Below are 26971 nucleotides of genomic sequence, written 5' to 3'. Positions count from 1 at the left end.
AAGGGTGATGAATGCTGCAAAACTGGTAAGGCCAGACCAAGTTGAGTAGCACTGCTCTCATACGCTTGCAAGAGGTGACATTCGATGACGGCGATTCTACAAGCAAATGATCTAACGTGTGTCTCGCGCCTCTCCCTGGCAGGTAGAGGACGTCAGAGACACAAAGCAAAATGACTAGAAAAGCAAGAGTAAATTAAGAGAGGTCGAAATGAGCTTTGATGAGTGGCCTGTCACTTTGCCTATACAACAAATAACAGACATTTACAGACGTTTCCTATTTGGAAGTTGGAATGTATCGTATAGTGTAACGTATCATGTAGTACATTTTTCATTCGAGGATTGACTTTTTGGAAACGTATCTCAGACAACACTCAAATAAACAGTTTGCAGCACCACACTTACAAAATAGTAACTCATGCAAAAAGACCTCTGGCCCGAGGCCTATGTAACCCACCTTGTGCTAAACATGTAATAGATTACATGCATTCATGAATACGGGAAACTTAAGATAGGAATCTGTTGCGTTTCGCTCTGCTGTGTGTTTGTGTGTCTTTTAGTGTGAATGTGGTGGAAGACTAGGCTAGTGTCCCCCCAACGATGGAGGCAATAACAACTGCCAGAATCACACAGCATATGATAATAATTATTTTCTTCTATATATATATGAAACAGATAAACAGTTATCCAAGGCAGCAAACAGAGAACGGAGAAAATATGTTAGAAATAAAGGAATACATTCTGAAACATTAGAATGATAGGAACAAAATGCAGTTTGAAAGAAATCCTGAATGTCTCAGTGCCATGTTGATTTGATTTTTAATGTCATCTGAAGATGTTGCTGGAGTTTGACAAAGGTTTATAAGCATTTCCACATGTTCTACTTCTGAAAGCCACAAATCTCCGGCTCCTGCATTTTGTTCACACCATATTAAACATACAGACAATCACACAAGTCATGAATATGCATTATCCTCATATTTAAAGCCACTGCATATAAAATATGCAAGTCCTCAAAGGCGCCATCTAGTGCTCACAAGGATGCAGACGGAAGGCATGCACTCCATCCCAAAATACATGCAAAGTATAGCTTCATAATTCAGCGACATTAATTTTGAGTATAAAATATAGACAGTGACTTTAAAATGAAGGAAACCTGTACAAAAATGTTTATGAGCATGCATTCCTCCATCTGAGTTCATAAACAGACCATGTCCAACATTTTAACCCTCAATAACCCAACTAGTAAAGGAATAGTTGGGTTAATTATCTGCCTTCAGCTGTTAGAGGTGAGGATTGATGCCACAATCATATATGATATTTTGGATTGCAGTGGCACTGACAATGCAGTAATGTGTTTCCTTCAGAGGTACGTTCAAGACAAAATACTGACTATTTCCATCACTCCTCTCATCTAACAAGACACAAGAAAGCAAATAAATGTATTTATTAAATGTATGTTTTGAAAAACAATTTTGTAATCAAAACATAGCCAGGGTTCTCAATGTTAGATATGACTGTATTTGAATGGGTGACTACTTTGACTATTACAGTAGTACAGAAGAACATGCAACAAAATGTGAATCATGACACAAAGAGACGCAGCATGAATTCGTTCCACAAGGTTTTTGAGAGTTTGCTTTAGAAAAGAAAATGCATTAAGAATAATTTAAAGGTTAAAAAAAAAAGGCTGGGAGAGACTCTAATGACCCCAAGGGCAGTAATACAAGCCCGTTTCCTGTTTCTAAAGCAGGTACCGACTGTACTGTCCATTTGAAATGCTGATCACATGGCCCTGAGAAGAAGAATTCACCTCCTGCCCTGTTTGCTCTGTAGGGATTTCCTAACTGAGTCCAACTGCGAGGGAAATAATGAGGACAGTCAGACATGTTGCAACACAGCATCCTATCAGGATCTTCTTCTGGATGGAGAAAGATGATGGAAAACAAGGAGGGCAAAGAGTCAGACAAAGATTCAGTCGCTTGTCGGATGAGTAAGAATAAGAGAGATAAGGAAAGACAGAAACTTCCTTGATTACGAGGGGAGAAAATCATGTAGAAGCCTGTTGGGGTGATGCACGAATTTACTCTGCCTTTGAGTGATATTCTAATTATCAAACAAGAGATGGCAGAGTTGCTCCACTGTGGACAAGATTGGAGAAAGAAGGATGGCCATTAAAGCAGCCGGTGGATTTATGCTGCTTTGAATGAGTTTTTTCATATGCCTTTTTAATTAGCTTTACAGACTCACCAGCCTGTAATTTAACTCGTTTAAAATCTAACATCATACAATATGTGAAACTGAATATTGTTTGTTAATGCAAGACATGGTGATGCTGGTTTCATCAATTTTTAGGATCTGGCACATTTTTCAGTCGATCCGTTTGCTGCTTTCTCTGCTGCCACATGGAATGGCACACATTTTGAAATCATCTACTGTGCAGGATGCTCAAGGCTGGAGCCAGAGGCTGGTAAAATTAGCTTAGCTTAGCACTAAGACTGAAAGTAGGGGGGAAACAGCATGCCTGTTATCAGAGATAATAAAATGTGTGCTTAACAGATTACCTTCTCTCACTCAGCAGCAGGCCATTTTCAGGTGTGACAGCACTGCCCAGTGCAGTCGAGCTGAGAGCTAATTGGTTATTGTGACAGTTCTCAATGCTATCTGCCGATAGCTGGAGATTCTCTCCTGAAGGTGCACCTTGTTGGGAATCAATGCTGTAGAATATGCCATGTACACACACCACAGATGTTCCACATGCAGAACACATGACAGGCGAGCATACACAGACACTTACACTGAAAAATGTAACACATGCAATGCTTCTGAAGACACCCATTACTTAATGCTGTCGAATGTTTGTGCACATGCATTGATTGATTTTTTCTTTTTTTGCATGTGTGACTCACCCTCCGGGCTTTACTCTGGTATTTAACCGCCTTCTTAGTGTCTGATACCGCCCTCTCCACATAGTCTACAGAGTGCTCCACATTGTACTCTATGCGGTCTATCATTTCCCCCTAGGAGAGGTTAGTTACAGAGGAGGAGTGGAAGACATGCGGGCAGGAAAGAGAGAGGGATCCAGGTATGGAAATAGGAGGTGGGTGAGTGGATACAGATGGAGAGGAGGTAAGAAAAGGGGGAGGAATAATGGGAGAATGGGAAACAGAGATGGAGGAAGGAAAGTGGAAAAAAAGAGAAATAATGAGTCACTACGCAGAATATGTGCATCTTGCATCTCACCCGTTTGCCAGTCTTTTTAATCTTTTTGCATTTTGGGAAGCCCTCCTTAGCCCGCTCCACATATTCGTGAGCCTCCAGCACCCTCCGCTCAATGTTGTTCACCAGTCCGCCCTGCATTAAGGCAAGAGAGGCGGTCACTGTCTTGGTAGTGACAGCAGAAATACACCCAGACCCACATGCAAAATCAGCGTTAACCTCATTAAGTTCAAAATTTATCTAGAGTCTGATGAAGATTTATCAAATTGTATTCTATTTTTCTGCAATGCGGCCTGACTTCATACAATACTTAAATATTTTATGAGCCTCTTCGTGAAATACGTAAGAATGAGATACTAACGGCTTAACATTTTCCTTCTGACTGAGAAAATGTGGGGAAGCATCAAAAGTAATTACTGTACACATATTTAAATCAGTTTCAGTCGCCTGATATGCAAACTTAAAGGATCAATCTGTGACTTTAGAAGAAGAACAAACCCTGTATCAAAGTGACGATTAAAGTCAATCAGACTTCATGCATGCACTGCAACAATAATTAAAAACAAAATTAGGAATCTCATAAATGATTACCTTTCTGGATTGGAAGCGCTGTTCTGTTTTCTAGAGCTTAGAGTCATTACGGTGGGGACAATGCCATGTTGCAGAAATGAAAAACAGAGGAAAAAGAGAGCGCAAAGCTGAAAGTGGCTAAATAGAATTAAATAAAACTGACTACAAATTATCTGGAAGGAAGAGTTAGTAAATAATTGTTAGTGGATTTATATGCATTACAGCAGACAAAAGTAAATGCAATACTTGTGAATTAGTCGACACATAACAATGTATAACTCCTACAATAAACGATGAAGAGGAAGCCTGCTGATGGATTGTGTATGATTGTAATTCATGTGACTTACAAGCAATAGTTTACATTCATGAGTCATTCAGCATTTATTCTTATTAGGGAAACACTTGATCCCTCACATAAGCAAGGCCTAAAGATCTTCCTGGAGGTCGACACAGACGTATGAGGATTTGTTACCTATAAGATTACCCTGGGTAAGTGTGAACTTAACCATCTAAGCTTTAAATAAATGTCTGGCTTGGTTATAGTTCAATAATAATAATAATAACAACATAGTGTTTTGATGCCAATTTGAAGAATCAGATAGCAGATTTTCCACTCAGCATGTGAACGCTGCATGTTAATTATGAATAAAGATTGGCTCAATGGCAGAAATCCCAAATATAAACAATCAGCAAATTCTAATTGACTGATCTTTAAAACGATAATCATCTCTGCCCCAAATTCTGTGTACATTTCCAAAGATATTTTGTAAACAGACAAGCAGCTGCTGCTGAAAACATCACCTTCATCCAGGTGTCTAGGCTCGAAGCACAGCTTCACTTGATGCTCTACAAGCGTGTGCGGTTTTAGCATCATAACCACAGAGTGCAACTAAAATTTGAATTCTGAATGTCAAAACTTGGATTGCAGCTCTTATCATATTGGCAGATGGATTTGTGGTTTATGAATGAATTCAGCATCTGTGAGTTTGTTTCCTGGTGCATTTGGCTGAGCCCCAAACCCCACAGCTGGAGGAGCTGAAAGCGGATCGACGTTTGCACCTGGCTCTCCACCAGCATGGCCATGTCCATGAACATGTCGTGAAGCTCTCTGATGCTGTTCTCCAGCTTGATGATTTCATTGTGCCGTGTCTCGATCTCATTCATCGCTTGCTCTGTGATGTTGTCCATAATAATCTAAGATGGCAACGACAGAAGGATGGGGCCACACAGGAGTAGAATTAGATTAGAAACCTGCTCTGTATTGATGGGTGCGCGGGTTCACTTACCCCAGAAGTAAAGATTGCGGGGTTGTCGCTCTCCAACATGCTCTCCAGCTCTTCATTTGTTGTGTTTCTCCCAGCTAAAAGGGCAAACACACATTTGGTTAAGACACCCGTCAGAGTAGGCCTTGATTAGAGTTAGTACGTGTGTGTGTAAAAAAAGGTCGGGTGTGCTGAGGATTTAGTGGCATCTACAACACCCCACATGCCACCCTCCCCTGTGAAAATGCAAAGGGTCATGTTTGTTGTTGGATTGTCCTTTCTGGGCTACTGTAGAGACATGGCAGTGCAAAACGATAGGCTCAGTGGAAACTAAGTGTAACCCTAACCTGAATGTAAGGCTTGTTTCAGGGTATTGAAAACACAACACATCTTAGTTTCAGGTGATAAGTCACGAATGAAAAGATAATCCTGAATATTATACCCATTTTCTCGCCTTAATTTCATACACAGTTGACATTTATGCCCAGACAGCGAGCATTATAATTGTAACGCTAATGGTTTTAAAGGTTCTCCGAAGAGCAGATGAAAACCACAACCGGCAGCAGTAATTAATCTCTCCTAATCCTTCATGTCTGTCCGAAGCGTAATTAAAACAAGACGGAACTCATTTTCTCTTTTCTCCATGTCATTTACCATGGAACATGAACATTCACTTGCGAGTCATGTCTAATCCAAACGTATTATCTAATATTAAACCATGAATTTCAGTTAGCGGTCAAGTGGTCGGAATATTTGATTACCTTGTTTAAGAATCTGCTTGTGCTCATGAATATTTTTTTTTGCAGCCAGACAAAGGGGACAAAGAGAAGGGATAAACCACATTCTGCACTGTGATCAAACCCCTCTGATGATAAATAATGCCTCTATCATTACGGTAAAACCTACCCTATTGAACAGGGTCAGAGGCGGAGTCAAAGGACACAGAGAGTCATGGATAATCATGAAACATAAAAAAAAATGAAACATAAGACACTCTAGCATTAATTACCCCAGCCTATCTTCCCCCACCACACACACACACACACACACACACACACACACACACACACACACACACACACACACACACACACACACACACACACTCTGGCTGTTTTAAAGCCTGACAGCCTTTGAGGGAGGCTCTTATTTGTTACCATGGAGACCCAAACCCCGAGAAGCCTAACATGAAACCAAGAAGTCTCACTTCGCCCATAGCATTTATGGCCTGTTAAATCATTCATGCTATGTTGCTACCAGTAGCAGCATTATTTCATTTCCATTGCTATAGAAGACAAATGAAGTGAGATCCTCAAGAAGCAAAATCAAAGGGAAGTGACTTTTAGGCTTCTACTCGCTGTGGTTTAAAAATGAATATATTTTGATAGAACAAGTGCAATTTTTTTTTGTCTGTATAGAAAATATGCCAGATTTGTTAGGGCTGATGAAAATACAGTTTATCTTGTTAGCTATGCAGGGGAACATGTTGAAACATGCTGACGGTACGTCATTGAGCTGCACATGGACAGAACCACTGCAATATCACCCGTCCACTTTGTGGAAATATAAATGTGATGCTGAATAAGTAACATGAACCCATTAATGTTTTGGTGTGAACAAGATGTTGCCATAGTGAGGATTTCTGCTGATCAGAATTAACCAGCAAAGACTTAAGACTTAAGCGGTGACAGTAATGCTCTACCAAAAATGAGTGATTCTAATCCTGCAGAGGTGTCGTGATTTTGACACTTTACGATATGATGGAGGATGTGGGGACAGACATCAAAGTATTAAGGCCGTGCTTAGGCTGAGGATGAAAACATGATATAACATAATAGGTAACATGATATTTTTCCTAACATTTCCTGGACCTGGGTTAGGGTTAGGATTAGGGGTATATAGTGAATGTTTAGTGGGTCCTCTCAAGACTTGATGGTATAGTCTGCCAAATCGTCACAAAACGGCAAAATAACCAGAGACTGAGCAGAGCGTTTAGTCTCCCCGGCTCTACTCACTGATCTCCAGCTGTCTCTGGATGCGTCCTTTGCAGCGTTCCCTGTAGTCTGACTGGGTGGTGTTGTATTCTGACATCACCTCCACAAACTTACGAGATAGTGTGGAGTGCTGTAGACGCAGGGAGGAGAAAGAAAGCATTTCACTGCGACGGTAGAAAACAACTGAATTAGTCATTAAAATGGTACGGGAGAGCAGGAGGTGAGCCGGCGCAAGCAGTCATTAAGTGCAGCAGCACGTCCATTCCACGGGGCATTCTAATTCCAAGCACTGAATCCACACGGAAAATGCAAACCAAAAAGAGAGCTGCTCAAAGCCAAGAGTAAAATGACAAATTGGTTTTTGAGTGAGTTAAGTATAACAGTGCCAAATGCCAGCAAGATTATAGCAAACAAAAAATACATTTATGCAGAGTTTGCTTTTTCTAGGGGGAATAAATTGCTATTAGAATTCCTAGAGGACAGCTGGACAATAGGAACTCTACAATATATATATAATAGAATATCTCTACTACATATTCTGAGCTGCACCTGTGTCTTGCGTATCCTCAGATCAGCTGACGACCGGTTCTGTCCTTCTTCTTGCTCAATGATTTGCTGGATACCTGAAGAGATGCACAAAATATACATTCAACAAGAAGACGTAGCATCACATCACGTGCCACATGATGCTTGTTTCTAATGTGTAAATTCCATTTAAGGACCATAACTTGAATTGAAATATTTTTAAGCAGCAATTTTCAAATCCAATTTACCGCAGGCCACAATAGAGCTTTCCACAAAATTGTGTTTTTACAGGCCTTGGGAAAATGTGCAAAGCTTAAAATCAGGGTCGTAAGTACACTAGAAATGTTCTTTCAATAGTCGTTTCCAGACGCAGCCCACTAGATTACATATTGAATCTCTTAAAAATTCACATTTCATACTCCCATCTTTATAATTTTTGTTTGAACCACTTTAAATTTACACCTCACCTAGCCGAAGAGCATAATAACAGACGAGACCATCAATTTGAAGCATTTGAGATGTTCAATCAGAGACAGACTGACAGAGACAGAGAAGTAAGAGCCTGTTAATTCACATTTAACAGGCTCTGCTCTGGACTTGACTGTTGTCGGCCTCCAATGATTCAAGACAATCAGAGGCATTTTCTTTAGCTACAGCCAAAAATGAACTTATGTCATTTACTACCAAGTCTCCAGCGCTTCTGGGAAAAACTTAAATCCCACTGTGTTTTAGGCACAACATTCCGCCATTCCCACTTGATGAAAACCTCAATTTTAACTTCACTTGACAAAAAAAGAGTATGTATGATATGATCGCATGACAGTTGCTGATTATGCCTCTGTGAAATATTGCATGGTTAACAATGAACTAATTTCTTCAGCTCAAGCAGAAATATCCCTCAGAGGGGAGCTGATATCACAAAATGATTAACCATCAATTAGTTGCATTTTCAAACACATCTTGTTTCTCATCAAAACCTTTTTAGCAATTTGCACATTTCTGACATTTTTCGTGGATATGCAATTATTTGATTCACACAGAAACAAAGGGTTTGATTGACGACTGATGCAGAAAACAATCATTACTTTCAGCTCGAGTAGAAGAAATTGTAAGAACTGTACTCACTCTTTAGTTTGGAGCGTATTTTATTGGCCAACTTCTTGATGTCAGCCATTAGATCCTCCAGTTCTGCCTTAGTTTCTGATAAAGGACAAGAGATGAAGAGGAGACTGAAGGTTTACATCCACCCTAAAGCACCCATTTACAACCTGCATACCCGACAGCGTCAAACAGAATCAATACTGACACACAAGAATGACTTTCGCTCTTCACTCCGGAGCAGTGAATCCTGTCCTTTGCCTTTCTTATAGCGATTAGAGCAGCCTTTATTTATCTGACTAGCCAACTGTCTTCATTTCAACCTGTCTGTCTGTTAGGAACATAACTCAAAAAGATAAGGACGGATCTTGATGAAATTTTCAGGAAATGTTGGCAATGTTACACGGAACAGATGACCAAATGTTGGTGATGACCCAGAAGAGATCCTGGATTCTGAATCACTTTGAAATATTTGTTAACATTGCAGTCAATGGAGCTTCAGAATTTGTTCCTCAATATCTCGGATGATTATTGACTGATGTTTATGAAATTTGACACAGTCATGTAGGGTGGGGGCCTCTATCTCACCACAGAATTTCATCCGGCTCGGGTCCGGGTTGCAGATACAAACTTCATAAGCTAAAAATGAATGGAACTCCCTGCAGTGCTGTTCCTTATGAGGCTGTTTCTGCTTGTTGCCTACTTTTCAGAAAGCTGCGTAAATGACAAAGATGAAAACGGCACTGAAAATCTGCATTATGTGAAGGCTCTTCATGCCCGTTTGAGGCACTTTGAAGACAAAGAAGAGTCCCACACAGCTAGCATACTGAGCTGAAAGCTCATTAACACCACCACCCAGTAAAAAAGTGGATCATCCACTCATATGGCATCCTTTCATTCAGACTGCATTCACATATGCCATATGAATCCTAATCAGCAGCTTATATACCAAATGCTTGCTGACCATAAATCCTCTGACCACCTTGTATAATAACCTAAACTGCAGCAGCTCACTGGAGATAAAGAACCCATTTCACATCGATTAGCAGAGTACTACAAATGTTTAATCTGCTTAACAGACACACCAGTGAACACCAGGCAGGACTAAACAGTGGACAAAGAGAGTTATATTGATGAGGAACAGAAGATCACTAGATCAGGTGTAAGATCACTGGAGCTCGTCTTCTTCTTTTAAAATAGTAAGATGTTTTATTTTTCTTGTGTTGCCATCTTTGCGCCATTTGCATACTTGGACACATCTAAAAAAGATGTGAAACTGTACGTCTATTCAAAGACTACCGATCCTCCCTGTGACCACGGGAACCTCTGGCTGTGAGGTCAGCATCGTTGAAATCACAGACACATAAAAGTCAAGCTCAGCTTTTAACCAAGTGACCACTGAGTGTGTGTGGCTATGTGTGTCAAGGAGTTGGACCCCCCCCCCCCATGGTTAACAAACAGAGGGGGCCAACCAGCCTGATCAAGTGTCAATTCAGCCTGGGAAGAGCACGAGTGCAGACACTGATGAATAAAGAGAAGAAGTGGGAGGTAAAGCAAATTAGTGGGCAAAACCGGGGAGTCGGCTGAGCTGTGGCTTCACACCGCATCCCTCTTCCAGACGCTCTGAAATCCAATCTTTAGGTCACACTAGTCGCCATCGTTAAGACTGTGTTGCTATGGCGATATGTGCAGTCAGTCCTCTCGCCTGATTCAGATTGTTTCAAAGTGGTGGAGGGAAAGAGAGAGCGAGAGAGAGAGAGAAGCTACAAGGCAAGAAAAAATGGAGGAAATGTAGAAGTAAGAAGTGTACGGAGAATATATACGTTCCATGATATTTAATGAAAAGTAATAATTTATATGTTTTAATTTGTATCGATCTGCGCCCTCCAAACATTTCTCTATTGAATGATTTTGAATATAAAAGAGTAACACGGAAGAAATCACACGAGTGCAGCAAAACAGCAACGAGAAATGATGAAAGAATAGGCTGTGTGAATAAACCCTAATAATGATGAGCATCACTATTAAAAGGACACAGCCCCTTGAGCTTGTTATTCAGATTTTAATTACGTGAATGTTTTAGGGAGCTCAGTAATGTTTGACAGCTGCAGACAAAGCATGCTTATTGATCATACACACTGGACAGCCTGAAGGGGCTTAGAATACATACAGCACATTAATGATTACACTTTATAGGTGCTGGGAGGAGGACGCCGCTCCTTTCAGTCACTCGGATGAAAACGCTTCTCTAGTTCTCGAGTGAAACTGGTGAAACTAGGGGGTCAGTGTCTGCCTTTCCAATATCTAACTTACAACCATTTATCTTTTCTCACATCTTGCAGCATCTCTCTGTCTCGCTGCTCTTTCTGTAAATGTATTACCAGTCTTTGTGTGTTTACTGCACTTATTGATCGTCTAGAGTCCAGTTGTCTGATGTTTTCAGAGAGGCAGCGTCTGAGCTCATTCCTCAAACAGTACTAATATTTGCTTTCCTGGAAGGATACAGTAGGGACTAAATGAAATGTTTAACCACTAAACGACAGACAGCTCACTCGTCCTTTTCTTTGTGACAGAATTCACAGGTTGACTGCAGTCATGGACTAAAACAGCTCTTTAAAATCTGTGTTACTGACCAGATCAATTTGTATATATAACCTAGGTTTTTAGTTATTAGTTAGTTAATAGTTATTTAATGGTTATTACACTGAATGTATTTTTATTCACATTATTTAATGCTGAAAAGCCATTTTCTTCATGAATGTTATTATTGTTACTCTGAACCTGCGTTACATTTCTGTCTCCACGATCACAGGTTGTCTCTGCTCAGTCTAGAGAACAGAAGGATCTTAAAATTGATTTATCCCTTTGAGGGTGAGATATCTTACCAGGTTTGACCTCTGTTGTACATCCTCGCCCTCGGATGCTACCGCTTCACATTGTGTTAACCTACTTCAGTATGGATATTATTATACCACAGTAAAAAGCAGAGCTTTCTACTATTATTTTATAATACTGCAGTAACTTATTGCAAGGGAGATGTAAGAAGGGAGAACGGAGTGAAACAAAGACAAAAGATGACTGAGGAAGAACAAAGGGAATAAAGAGAGCTGGAGGAACTTAAACAACACTTTTTAGTTGAAGGTGGAGGAGCTTTGGCAAAGAACACCCAGAGAGGAGGCACACTCAGCCAAAATGGCAGGAGAAATAGTAACACTCACAGGCCGCAATTAAAAGCAGCATCTCTAGAGCTGCAAACCGAGGACTTGCAGGAGTCAGAGGAGAGCTGCTCCTCAGAAGCTAGATGCTAAAGATGCAAGCAAACACTCAGCGGTGGTAAAAACAGGCCGAGAAATGCTGCAAAATAAACTTGCGCAATTTTGAGATTGTCAGTTTCGATAAAAACACAGACGTCACTGATAATACTGTCCTTTAGTGAGATTTGGTGACATATAATCCATCACAAATCTTGTTTTGTCTTACATGGATCCTCATTTGTAGTGGATTTTTAATTAACGATGATAACATGTATGTTAAATGTATCCATATATGCAGATAATGACTTTGCTGATAAATGACGTGGCAAAGTGACTGACCTGTGACTAAAAGGAAACCATTAAAACAACATTACCTTCTTGCTGTGAGGTCGATCATGTACAGTCTCATCGATCAAAATAATGTGATAAAGTGCTGCACAAGGTCAATAAACAAACAAATAATGCAATTATTTAATGGCCAATGCAAATTCAATCATACTTCTAAATTTAAAATGCATTTTGCGTCTTCCCTTCCTGCATTAGAGGAATGCGCTCATGATGAAGCATGAGTTCGATACCCATTATGACCCGATGGCTTAATGTATCATCATCACCAACCTACTATTGTTAACTGCCCACACACCAGGCAAAGACAAGCACACACACTCTGAGCATTGCAATTCCTTTGTGGCATCTTCAGCGCTTCATTTAGGGGGGGGGGTGGGCTGAGCTGTGATATGGTGTAATGGTAATGTTACAGAGGCCGAGTCTGTGTGGGTATTAATATGGAGCAGTCAGCAAACACAGAAGCATCCCCAGCAGAAGCGGGAGGAAGAGGAGGAGGAATGGAATAGGCTGGGGGTTGAAGTGAAGCTGACCAGGTTGGTGGTAGCTAGGGGGGGGGGGGGGGGGGTGGCACACTGGTAAACTGTGACAGCAACAAGACTCACCGCCTTACAGTGCCATGCTGAGACTTTTTTTCTGCAGACTGGAGAAGTCTCATTCTAATATTCAAACCTGTATGACAGACTGAGAGACCAGATGAGAATCTATCTACTATGAGAGGACAAGTGGGGGAGACTTTTTATCATGAGGGAGGAGATGATGTTTGATTTGAAAAGAGCAAAGATGCTTGAAGGTTCAGAAACTCTCCCCACAGAGAACTCTTGGCGAGCAGCGTCTGAAATTTGATCTGCTTATTTGCATGTCGCGACACATTTTTCATCCTGATAAATGTCCCAGATTTTATTCCACTGCATCACTAGTGGCTGAGACGTTTCAGTCTGTAAACAAGTTGATACTGGAGTTATGCAACTTGCCTGAAAACATTCATCATATATCAAGTGTGAGGAGCACATGCTGTCACCAAAGAGAATGTAAACGTCTTGCAGATAAATTAAATATGAACATTTTCAAAATTAGGAGTTTTAAATTCTACTTTTTTGGATGTTAAAAATATCTATTATAGTTCCACATGCATAATATAAGATGCTGCTCAGAGACACAGGAGCTGATTTGAACAGGATATTCAGGTGTGGCCACAGAGCAACCAACACACTGACCTCTGTACAATGAATGACCCTAACATTTGCATCTGCTGCCGATTGATGTGCACTTATCACACGCACACACACACACAGGGCATTGATTACAAACACAAAAAGCACAGTCAATGGAAGAATTTGTATCTGAAATGCCGCACCTGGCCTAGTTTGTGTTCTGTGTAGTGCTGTGAGACTCATCTGACGCCTGCTGCTGCGATCAGATTGATTATTTTCCAGGTAGGTGGAAGATAGCGAGTCAGGAGAGATTTGTGTGTGTGTGTGTGTGTGTGAGAGAGAGAGAGAGAGAGAGAGAGAGAGATGCTACTGCTGTGAGTAACATCACTCCCCATGAGTACGGGGTTCCAGATTAATACCGTGAGATACATGACAGACGAAGAGGCGTGAGAGAACAGAGATGGGGAGTAGAAAGAGAGGAGAGACGGATTGTAGAATCTGCAGATAAGGGATCAGAGGGAAACTAATAAATAAGGCAAGCTGAGTTAACAGCAGGGCACGAGGTAAGTAAAGTAAAGAAAATGCATGGGAACAAAAGGATGTTAGACAAAAAGGACTGAGTGGTAGAAAGACAACAGCTGTCAACATCCTCAAGATTGTCCACTTTCCTTCTCAGTCTGCAACAAAAGACAGGCTTTTTGCTTTTGGACAAACTTTCCTTTCATTTCCCTGATTTCTCTTAAAGAATGGAATAATTTCTCTTTCTTTTGTTCACTGAATTCTGACACTATTACCAGGCTATTTGCCGCCAGTGTTAAATGACGGCACAAAAATAGCGACGCGGCCCTATTTCTTATTCTGCTCTCCATTAACAGCTTGTCCGACTCATTACTGAGTCATTGCAGAATAAAATGTTAATGAATGAATTGAAAAATTCGGTTGTTATGGATTAGCTGATGCTTGTGGTCACTGGTTAAATCTATTGCCAAAATAAAAAAGAAGAGTGTATGCACCAACCCAACTGCAGATAGATAGATGCCATCATAAAGTCAAATTAGATTTAATATGAAATGTAGGGTCAGTATTATTATTATTATTATTATTATACATGGCTGAGTAAGCATCTCTTATTTTCTCATCTACATCCAGAAGAAATTGTCTGCCTTCTGGAAGACTCCATCTGTGCCGAGGACATGTTGGACTCATTTGCTGACTGTCCTTTGTGTTTACTGTGGCATCATGTGTGGTGTAAGGAATTAGTCAGAGGAGAAATGCAGAGTCAGAGGAAAAACATGAAAACAAAAGAATCTGTTTAGAAAATAGATGGATGAGTGGCTGAGCGTCTGATTGCAACATAGTTCTTCAAACTATTCCCTAAGCGTCATTATTTTGCGACGGCAGCGCCGTCTTTCTCATTCCCAGGCACTCAGCTTGTTGTCCAAACTCTCGTGTGAGTTCAAATTTCCTTGCATGTGTCTCACATACACATTTTGTATTTGAATATTAGCGGTGCCTCGAGTTCCTTGATAGGAAATTTTTCTTCAATGAAAGTCCTAGAATTTATTATAATTTAAAAAATGCCTATACCAAAATACACACAGCCTTACTCTCATCAGGATTAGGTGAAGCAAGGATGGCACTGTGCTTCCTCTTCACCTCCTCAACCTTCTCTGCCAGAGATTCGATATAACCGCGGATCTCTTCTACCTGTTGAGAGAGAGAGAGGGAGAGAGTTTAGATCCCCTCACTGCTGATGGAGGAAACACCACCGGTTGTTAGTCTGATAAAGAAAAGATCAACAGTAGCAGAAGGAAGCAGGTTGAAGTGGAAGAACACACAATCACAGCTATGACTGGAGTTTATCTAAAATACAGCTTTTATAAATCACAATTGACAGTTTTCCATTTCTGTGTGCAACCTGTGAAGCAACTATTGATGGGCAATGCACAGAGGAAAAAGGAGTTACACTTCACACATGTGGGCAACTGAACATTACACCCATATTTGATCGTTGAATATCTCATTATAAAGGCATAAGCATTAATCTGCCACTTTAACGGCCTCCGCGTTTCCTGGAAGACTTGCCATTAGGATTTGGAGTATTAGCTGCAGGGATTCATTTCCATCCAGCCAAAGGGGCATTAGTGAGGTGGATAAGATGTTGGGTAACAAGGTTCGGCAGACTGTTTGCATTCCAGTTCATCTTAAAGGCGTTGTCCAAACCCCAAAAGAAAATTGACTTAGAATACCGTTTCTTCATGGATCAGGATTTGCACATGCATCGGGGAATATTCACATTAAAAGCCTGAAGACACTTCAGTTGAAGTCTTTTTTTCCCCCACAACAGAACGGGTCAAATATATGCAATAGTTTTATGTGCGTTGACTTTTCATTTTCCCTTCCCCAAAATGTGAACATACATGAACAACTACCCCCCCTTTCCCTGAGCCTTTTGCAGGTGTGGAGCCACCAGATTGACTTTGGACAGGTCCTCTGTGACCCCACAGAGATACTTCACCAGCAGGGATATTGTCAAAGTAGTTGAGCTGTCGTCTCCTATTAGTATAGAACTATATAGAAAATAACTGAAAACAATTTAATCCGTTCGGGCCGTCCATTTAAAAACATTCAAATCAACGCTAATATTGGGAAAAACTAAAAGATTTCCATTTAAATTAATTATTACTATTATTATTAAAATTTTACTTAAAAGCTCAAAATAATTATTTTTCACACTAAATTCACCAAATGAACCCCAAAACAATATTTCATTAACTTTGCTAAAGAGTCCAGAAAGTGAAACAGGTATTTAATGAAATGAATTATTGATCGACCACCTCTTAATGCCGTACTTTACGGCATCATCTGCCACCAAGATGCAGGTTTGACGTTCAAACCAACCACACCCTCCTCCCTCTACAGCACTGCTGCATCTGTTTCAGACAACAGCTGGACCAGCAGGAGGGTCACATCTGTCAGTCGCTTAATCAGCCGCTGCTTTCATCTCCGTCTGTTATCCACTGCTAATGGTTTTCTCCTCCGCTACACCTGCACCACCCCAGCTCAGCCTGCTCTGTTTTTCTGTCCCCATGGATGCCTGGAATTTGATGTGTCAGTTCAATAACTTTTCTCTCTTTCTGCTCTGTACAACCCCCCCCCCCCCTCAGGTCTCTCTTTCTGCTCTGTAACCCCCTTCTCAGGTCTCTCTTTCTGCGCTCTACCCCCCCTTCTCAGTTCTCAGTCCATACATTATTCCCCCCCCCCCCTCACATGTGTCATTATTTTCCCATCATCTCTTTAATTAGCTGCTTATTGGATCTGGGTTTTGTTTTTATATAACAACATAATTGGCTCTAGAAGATCACTGGAGACCGACCAGACAGAAATGTGTGTTTAATAAAGAAAGACAGAACGATGCAGAGATCAAAAAGTTATACAGAGAGAGAGAGGAATGCAACCACTCTGTTTCCCAGCGAACCGTGGTAAGACATCAAGCTAATTATATTGTGCATGAGAAAAACAAATCCAAGAGATCAAGCACACGCAGAAACAAATAAAAACAGTGTAATAGTGTCTCATAGGATGACTTATTTTATAACTTTATTCCATTTAAAGACATTTTTCGGTGCATCTATTGTTTAACTGTAGTGTATATAGGAACCTAAATATCAGCCAAATCCTACAGATTTACCAAAGATTGGTAAAAAGCATTGAGGCTGAATTCGTCTTGCTTTTGCTCACTTCATTCTTGCATCATCCACTGGAGGATTTTGGAAATGTGTCATGAGCCTTTCGTTGGGACGAAAACAGAACACGGACAGAAGTAAGGGTGCTTGTATACATCGCAGAATGTGAACGATAACGATAAGTCTGAAATGTTTTAATCCATTTTCAATCCATTTTTATTCTTCAGATGTTTGTTTTTTTACATTTGGCTTTCTGAGGGTTGTTATTTGTCTTTAGTACCGGTACTCTTATTATCAATTCCAAGATGAGATGAGACAGGTACTGTAGGTAGATAGACAATGAGCACTTCTTACAGATAGAAAAATGGACAATAGATAGATAGATAGATAGATAGATAGAAGTGTGACGTGAGGTTTTGTCAGCCGTCAGATTTGTTAATATTTAATAAAAAAGTATGATAAAATGTGAATCTGAGTAACCTTCAAGTGAAAATTAGGCTATAAAGTAAATATTGATTCATGTTTAATTCGTGCTGTGGAACTTTACAGTCTGATGGGAGATATGTGAGCCTCTATTTCCAAGTAAGACACAAAAGAGCTAAACAGTACAGTGGAATATGGCTCTTCTTATTTTACGTAATTTAAATTGCAGCAAGCTCTTGATTCACATTTGAGTTTTTTGAGCAGTATGTGTTCAGATATCTTTATTGAGTAATAAATGCATCACACGTGGATTTCATCCACTGGGTGTGAATATCATATATTTAACATTTAAATAATAAAAATCAAACTACCTTATTGCATTTTTTTATTAATCTTTTTGTACCTGAATATTTCTCATGAAGGTGATAACATCTACACAAACACATCCACACACACACATGTGGTTCATTGCTCTGCCACAAACAGAATCCATGTCCCACCCAGTGAGGGTGGTGGCCACATTGTGAGTGAAGGGCTGCGGCGCTCTGTGTCCACCGTCTGCTTTCCTCCCACATCGCCACAGAAAGCTTAATGAAGAAGCCCCGACTGGGTGAGAGCCTGATTACACTTTCCCTCCCTCGGCTCCATCCCCGATCTGTAACTCCATCTGTCATATCCATCGAACTATGCCGCTGGCACCTTGTCTGCACACTTCACAAGATCTTTCCTCGCTTTCCCATTTGAGATGGAATCAACAGTCAGATAAAGGGAAGGGATGCATGTTTTATTATCTGGGATGGATGCAAACGATCAGCGGCAGAACAATGAAAGCAGAATCAACGTTGCTCAGAGCTTAACCATAATTAATAAACCCTTACAATACTAGTGAAACACTGAACTCCTTTTTTTTTTAACCTTGGTGGAGATGTTAAAAAAACACAGTTGATAGAAACAGATGAGTTTTGTATGTGTGTACTTGTGTTGCTGTTGTGCAAATTGATGGATACACAACAACTAATATTCCAAGAACTGATGACTGCATCATCAACCGGAAAGCAGTTGGAAAGTTCATTGCCCTACCAATGTCACCGTGTTGATGAAAGTTAATTAGAGATATAAAATCTGCATCTGCGTCCAGGATCTGCCACTAACAAAGGTTCATCGGTATCAAATAACAAATAATCAATCAAATGAAGAAACGCATAAATACAAGACAAATTTTTAGCTATGAGGGATAAAATAAAGATGACAAGGTATATAGAAACCCACCCACCGCTCTCCTCTACCCACTCACCACCACAGACCTGCAGCCGTCATCAGACGATGCTCAAAGCGAGAACAGAAGAATGGATTCCCTGCATCCATAGATATAGAATTTCACGTAACGCACCAGTATAGGAATACGTGAACCCACCAGTGTTGTTACTCAGAGCTGATGAACATTGTTGCGCTGCAGAGTCAATAAAAGCCATGTGAAGAAATAAAGTAAAACAATGATCAATGCAACATTCATGCTTTCAATCACATCATTGTTTCCCAGAGAGAAGAGGCTGGTCACAGAAACCAACACAGCTATATTCTCTTTCAGGAGACAAAGTCAGCAGGTGGATTGGGATGTAAAAAACAAATAAGAGCAATGGGAAAAATAATTACTGAAAGAAAAATTACGGAAGGAGGGAGTGAGAGAAACAAACCTGTTCAAAGAATTCATCCATAAAGCCTTTCTCCATCCCCACGGCAACTTCATCCTCCTCCTCCGTCGTCTCCTTGCCCTGAACAGACAGACATACAGTTAGGACTCATTTTCAAGCACCAAAAAGATCATTACAGTAACTACAGATACTGATTGATTGAATTGATGATGATGATGAAGATGATACTATAACATTGGTCCTGACTGTGATGTCTAATTCAGGAGTAACACAAGCAGGGCGATGCCTCCACCTGTAAACCGATTAGAAACAAGAAACACTTGAGTAATTACAACCAGGGTTTCAGTGATTAGTACGTTATTATTAAATGAGGACCGGGGGGGGGGGTGAGAATACATTGACTTTTACACACTTCAGTCTCCAGATTCATTCACCTGTATTTACATCTTTTTGTTTGCAGGGAGAGTTCTGCATGTCGGGAAATACATTTATCTGATTTGTTGTCGAGAATGAGAAGAAGACAATTTATCTGTACGTGGTCGAATGCGGTGTGTGTTGTCTAGCAGCTATAAACCTCACTAATGAACACTTCTCATTTGCATAGGTTGTGACGCTCAATAATCCCATCTAAGAAGGATTTCCTCTGTCCTGTTATACAGCACGCCAGGCACATATAAGGGGATGATAGTCGCGGTTTAAGAACAAACAAACACCTGCAATTTTTTTTTCCTGCTTATATTTAGCTGCTGAGAGTTATCTGTGTAGGGGGGGTGTTAATTTATCCCGGAAGGTCCTTTCACTTCGGCATTCCGTGTCACACAATTGGCTCATTTGCTCTATCAAATTAAGTGATAGTTCAAAGTTATTGAAACAAGTTTATTTCATTTTTCAAGCGTTCCTATCATCAAATAATATTACAAAGTCCAAAACCGACAACTTTCTGTAAGGGAAAGCTTTTACTCTGATACGTGAGAGCGCACCAAAAGATCGAACCAGCATGACTCTCAAATAAAACAACGAGTTCTTTGTTCAGTGTCGAAAATCAGGAAACATTGGTAGACATAAAGGATCCATTTAAATGTACCCTGCTTACTTCATATGGAACGATATGCAGATTGAGAAAATACAACAACGCAAAGCAAAGTTAAAACGTGACAAAGAAAACAATGAACAAATGTCATCAAATGGGGAGAAGACAAATGGGACAGGAACCAGTTATTGAGAAGAGAAAAAACATCTGAGGGGAAATACACTGTGATCTTATTACCGTTGTCTAAAAACCTAATACCGTACATCGTGACAAACGTCTGCGTGTTATAGCCATTTTTTCTTCCTGAGTTTGGCACAAAATGGTCCACATGGTATAAACTAATAGTGGCTTGGCAATGTGGTGCATTTATAAACTGTATAATATTAGAAACAGAGAAAAAAAGAGGCAACCGTAGCAGCGGGAGGCGAGGAGGAGGAGGAGGAGGAGGAGGACACGCAACGAATCAGAATAAGCTGAGTGCACCAGTACTGTGTTCTGCCTCCACAGAGATGCTGCATCTCCTGCAGCGAGTGGAGGATCGACTGAGTGGACGGGGGGAGAGGAGACACAGCAGTGCACCCTAACCCGCACCTCCCACCTAGATCTAAAACTCCCGCTGAGCCATGAAGAGGCTGAGGAGGACTTCAGTAATACACTCATGACTCAGTCTGCAGACTTGGTTGGACTTGACTGTCCAGAAACAGCAGATGCTCCGAGCAAGACACGCAAACATACACACTCCAGCTGACACACTGATAATATACAACAGACGGACGACACAAAGAGAGAACGAGGGAATATGCAAGCATGTCTCAGGGGAGGTGAAAACCCTCCAATTCCATCTGCCCCTGGGGGTGATACGGCCCGGCAGGAGCAGTGGCCTGATTATGCTGCTTATTGGATTAGAGAGTTTGTCTGGGCACTGTGCCAGCAGGGATTCATCTCATAAAGACAAGAGGTAGTACCTGCACGTCTAGTGCAAACAGTAGGCCCATGAGCGAGGGAGCCGGAAATACAAAACAGACATCTAGTGAGCAGCAGCTGCAGGAAGCACAGCCGATGTCCTCACAGAAGCGAAACGAGGACACGCAGAGTCGCAGAACAATAATGCAAAACTGTGAACGTGTACTTGTATGTGCAATGAAGGGACATCCGGTCTCAGGGTGTGTGTTCATGTGCAACAGAAAGGGGGAGAATACTGTCGAGCACATGCTTTCAGTCCATTTACTGGTTAGAGAATAGAAGAACAGTGACAGACAATTTAAGAAGTGATGGAAACCTTTTTTATTTTGCTTTCGTATTTCCACATTAAAGCAAACCCATTTCCTGCATCTGTATATTGCAGCCAATTTAAGAAGCTTCCTGCAGTCTCGTTCGAATACTAATAAAAATCTGTCAGCTGCACGGAGGAACGCTGGATTGATTATTATAATACAACCAGCTAACGTTCATTCGGAATGTCTCTCTCTCTCTCTCTCACACACACACACAATTGGACATTGTATGCAATATTCACGCTTCCTAAAGTACATAAATGCATAGACATAAACAATAAAATGAAAATCAAAGGTTCCATTTTCAAATTATTGCTGTTCACTGAGTGTGTAAAACGACTTCAGGTTTCAGAGGAGAAGTGAATGAACCCTGATGCAAATGGCTGTGATTGACTACCTTTATGGTGTGAGCCTGTAGTGGCTTTTGAGAATCTGCATGAAGTCAGAAATAAATAAAAAGCCGGATGAGCCCCGTCTGCAACGAGAACAGTTCAGGTGACACATGAGTGAGTATCATGTGGGAGGGAGAGCAGCAGAAGCGCCGCCGTTTCTCCAGCGTGTTTCAGCAACAATGTTCTATTCCTAAAGATCCTCCTCAGTGTCCTCCATCGTTCTCTTTCTCCCCGTCCATCATTCTCTCGCCTCCTTCCTCCAGACTTCATCTTCATCACAGCAGCTGGCCCACACAAACAGGAGTTACCTTTGTCTCCATCTCCCTCCTCACGCCTTCTCTAGATCACATCAACATCCCTTTTTTCAGTTTTCATGCCATGTCCCTCCCATTTCCTGGTCCTGGCAGGAACGTTTTAAACTCCTTGATCTTCATCATGGAATCTCTTCCTCCTCCTCCTCCATGACTTTTATGTTTGAATCTTCCTCCAGTTTCCTCTCTGCCTTTCAGCCCCGCCCAGCCTCTTGCCTCCCTCACATCCTTTTGACCTTTAGCAATGCAATAATCAAAGCGACGCCATTAAAGCACACCTAAATACAACTTTACAAACTGCACCGCGATGAAAGGTTAAACACTGATGGGATACTAACACACGCTTCCACAAATCAAAGATGACTTTCAAGTCAGAATTCAAACGTCTGCAGCCTCCGACTCGCCCAGAGATAACGCTTACTGGCTGCTACAGAGACTCAGATGAGATGAAAGGACCTTTCAGATTAAATAGTGGCTGCTTATTACCATTTAGGCTTGTTAACAAATAATTGGCTGATGGGTAAAGGTACAAGCACCTAAATTACACTGATGAGGATGTCTGGCCTGAGCGTATGGATAGCCAGTGCTCCGAGTCGGATGAATGATTGACAGTCATAAAGCATCAATTTATATATAAATAGATTATATGAAGGGAAAACTGAGGCGCTTTCACCGCCGGCTTTTCCCACCCACAAATACGTATGCAAATCGTCTCAGTCGGTAACTCCCTGACCATGAAGTATTATGACAGCACCGATACACCATTAACACATTAATGCTGTAGCTATGGGGGGGGGAGAAAAAGAATCAAGGCAAAGCCTTAAAACAGCAAGACAGAGGAATACAGAAATAAAGATTCTTCCAATCCATTTACATTCACCTTTTAAATGCCAGACGCAAAAAAAGTTTTGTATAATTTCCAAAAGTCAAAGGGGAAGTCTGCAAATTGTCTTGATATTCTGAGCAGCAGAGCTAAATCGTTTTAGAAGACATCATTTTTCATTTCATAGATTTCTATGATTATCCATTGTTACACAGCCAGGAGACAAAATGTACTTCTTTTATTCACAAACACTCGCTTAATGCATCTAATTAATATGTTATATTGAAAGAGATGAATTTAGTGCAGTCATAAATACATCGTGATAAATGCATTGACCATCATCCTGCTGTTCTAGCGCTGCAGCTGGACGCCTCGCTCTTTGGCTTCAGCAGCTTTATTTCTGCTCTCAGCAGGCAGCTATTCTCTCCGAAAGCCCAACGTACACATGACCAGCCCCAAAAGGCAAACAGACACAGTTAGAGACAAGCTGCTGAACACAGAGGAGCATTTAGCAGATAAAGAGTCCTATAATTCCCTCAAGGGTTGGTAGGTACCAAAAATAGCACTAACAGTAGGAGTGGATAGCGAACTAAGCATTCTCTGCATCACGACTCCAAATACATGGAGTACATGGAGTACACCGATGTCGCTCCACATTCTCCCAGATGCATGAATAATATATTCACCGATATGTTTGGGTTGTCAACTTTAAAGGTTCACAACTGCCGAAATGTTATTTTGAGCCAAATTATTGCCTCATGCTGACGGCATTAAGCATGTCCCTATCATAAAGAGACATTAGCAGACACACAGAGTCCTGTGTCAAGGACAGGTCGCAGAAATCCCCAAAACATGTCTGCGAAAAAAGGCACGAGATTAAAAAACATATGACAAAGACAACCCAGAGGTGGTGATGACAGAATTGTCTCCACACCATCATCAGTCACTGGTTTCAGAGCCCGGCACAAGACATCTCAAAGAAGTCCTGAATCGAGCTCTCAATTCATGCTTTACTGTCGAGTGTGAAAATGGTGTCAAGCACGCCAATTCAATGGGCCGTATTCTTACACATTTCATCAGTACAGAGCTGCTATCAGCTGAAACGTTGGATTTAGTGCGACTGTCACGTCGTGCGTCAGAAAGCCCCCTGGTGAAAGAGCAGATCAGTCACACTCATTGCATGGCTCGTATGCAGCCTCCATGTGTGGAGGAATAATGTGTTTTTCAGTGTATATCCCCTTCTCATGATTAATTGTCACTACACAGGATGATGATGATGATGATTGTCCTGCTTCTTTCTTCCTTCCTCCACTGATTATCATAATAAAGGCTCACCAGTAGAACTAGAAAGCTGCTGGTGTTGCCATCCCAGATGTGAGGTGCTTCCAAAGATTCAAGGCTTCAAACGAGGAAAAATAAAACCTCTGATCCTCCATGATCGGTGTCCAGTTCAATAACGCCTAACGTGGCTTCTTTTTTTTTTTAATCACTGCTGCTGTGCAAGCAGGCAGGATCAGGTGAAGGACTGAGAAATAAGACATAAGAGCGTGGAATTAAGGGGGATAAGAGGGAGACGGATGCAAAGGAAGAACAAGGAGAAAAACTCAGAGTCAATCCTCTACAGCCTTCCTACTAGTTCCGACTCTAAAGCCCCACAGGCAGCCACAGTGAGTCGCCACACAACCACAAAGGGCAGCGTGAGCCGATGCTACCGCTAACAAGGCTGCACAGAGAGGACAGACTGGGAATCAAAAGGAATGTAGGAGAGGACAGGGAGCCATCGGATAAAGCTCCGAGAGAGACAGAGTGCAGAACAATAATGCAGGAATTCAACATTACCAAGAGGGTGAAAGAGAGCGCAGAAATCACGGAGAAAAATCGAGACAAAAGATCAACTTTGATTGATGACAGTCATTAATGTTTCTAATCTGATATAACCTCATCAACATGTTTCTCTTGTAGGTTCCGGGGCATGAACAAGGCTGGCAATCGCTTCCCTGCACCAACTGTCACTAAATCATCTCCCACCCAGCTGGGAGTGACGGGATGAGGTGAGGGGAGCGTCAAGGCCACACAGCCGCTTCACTTATCGGGACTGGCAGTTCTAGGCAGCATGCTAATGAGCTGCCCAAAGAGTACACAGGTGTTGAGCTCATAAAGTAGTGTGCATGTGCATATGGGAAAAATCCTGCAAGCTCACACACATGAGCAAAACTCAGTTTCCTGCCAGAATGACAAACCAACACACGCATGGGAGAGGGAACTTGCAGAGTGGCTCAACAAAATGTGTAGATGTTCACGCTTCATGAAGTCCAGCCGGCTGCAGAGCCGCGTGTCCTCAGGCTGGACGCCCACAGAGGCCCAGAGTCTCGGGACAGAAACGTTCATGGTTCCCCAAGAACTACTAAATGTGTCAAAAATGATTTTCTTTACATGGATCATGTCATCTAAATCGCTTTAAGCAGATATAACAACTCTGGCACCAGTCCACCTGTTATGTTATGGGTCTCCATCAGTCGTTGCCCACGTCTGCAGCGGTTGCCGTGCCGATAGTCCCCGACACTCCTTCGCCACGCAGGCCACTGATTACCCAGGTCGCTGATTACCCATCATAGAAGTCCTTAAAATGCCTTGGACCCCCCACCAAAGATGATTTTCATTGAGAGATCCAACCCATAAATCCTCCACCACTATAGCAAGACAACGGAGACAGAGGACGCAAGTGTGCTGCTGCGCGGCTGGTTCCTCCCATCATTTATTAAATGGGAAACAACCCCCCCCTCAATGTATTTCCAAGTGGTGTTATCATAATTGCTGCCACTGTCACAAAGAGAACTGAATCCCTTTCTGTTTTTCTCAGCGTCACAAACTGAGCTGAAGAAATCAAATCATGATCAATTTTCTTCTTTCAATCACCAAATGAAATGTCTTCTGATTTGTATTATTCGGGCAAAATAAGATGTGTGACGATGTGACTTGGGGTCTGGGTCCGAGCCCACCTCGGTTAAAAGTCGGAAGTGTGTTTTCTTCCTGCAGATGGTCTGTCTGATGTTTTCACTTTCCCTGCTGTTAATGCGAGTTGTTCCACACATCACATCCCTTCAGCTGTAATATGCTGCTCAGTCCCACTGGAGCGTCTACATGAGGGCGGAGGAGCTGCTTTACCTGCAGCGTGTTAATAAAAAAAAAAGCAATATTAACCTAATGCTAATGGGAAATAACAGCCTGTGACTCGCACTTCAATTTTATTGAGTCTTTATTACCTGACTTGGGCTGCAGACATTTCTCAGACATGAAATATATCGTACCACAAGTGAGTTTAAAAATAATAATTAGAATCAGCAGATTAAAATGAATTTCTGACGACAATTGGACTGACTTTTGTTTGAATTTTCTCACTGAAGCTGATGACAATTTAAGAAAAAGCCCCCAAACTACATCCCTCCAGCACTGGAAGGAGACAGCGTGGCAAGCCACACACACGCACACGCACACACACACGCACACCACACACAAGGGTTGGGTTTTCTTCCTTATGGCCAATTCGTAGCTAAATCTTCACAGAAAGCTGAGGAGCTTTATATTGTTGGCTCGTTCCCCTCAGCTTCACTGGACAGACAGACAGAGACAGACAGACAGACTTATCTCTCTCTCTCACACGCACGCACACACACACACACACACACACACACACACACACATAAAGCAACATCAACCTGGTATTATCCTGTTTTAAGTAAAGCGCACATTAACATGAAGTGAATTCTGCGCCTCCCTTCCTCCGGTCCTAAAGTCGCGACTGTTGCTCCATGCGCGCAGCGGAGAACTCCGGACGCATCATCTAGAAGCGCGTCAGAGTGAAACCAGTGAACAGTGACCATTGAAAATAATCCACAACTTACATGTCTAAGTTCTTGCATGCGGTCCTTCATGGTCGCCGCTCTTTGATCCTCCCGGTCCCG

The 26971-nt window shown here is 41.6% G+C and overlaps 1 protein-coding gene across 1 annotated transcript; it reads right to left on the bottom strand.

The window, feature by feature from the left end:
* Positions 1–575: 575 nt before the first annotated feature.
* Positions 576–26941, bottom strand: stx1a (syntaxin 1A (brain)). The gene is made up of 10 exons (XM_068745089.1): positions 26912–26941; positions 19222–19299; positions 15026–15125; positions 8693–8767; positions 7592–7665; positions 7064–7172; positions 5073–5146; positions 4846–4980; positions 2907–3017; positions 576–653 (listed from the first exon to the last, which is right to left on the bottom strand). Exons 1-10 carry the CDS (start codon positions 26939–26941, stop codon positions 576–578), a joined length of 864 nt encoding a protein of 287 aa, XP_068601190.1.
* Between the last annotated feature and the right edge of the window lie 30 nt (positions 26942–26971).

This window comes from Brachionichthys hirsutus, chromosome 11, assembly GCF_040956055.1.
Source record: "Brachionichthys hirsutus isolate HB-005 chromosome 11, CSIRO-AGI_Bhir_v1, whole genome shotgun sequence".
Classification (NCBI taxonomy): domain Eukaryota; kingdom Metazoa; phylum Chordata; class Actinopteri; order Lophiiformes; family Brachionichthyidae; genus Brachionichthys; species Brachionichthys hirsutus.
The sequence above is the reverse complement of the archived record's forward strand: the minus strand, read 5'-3'. Positions and strand labels throughout refer to the sequence as shown.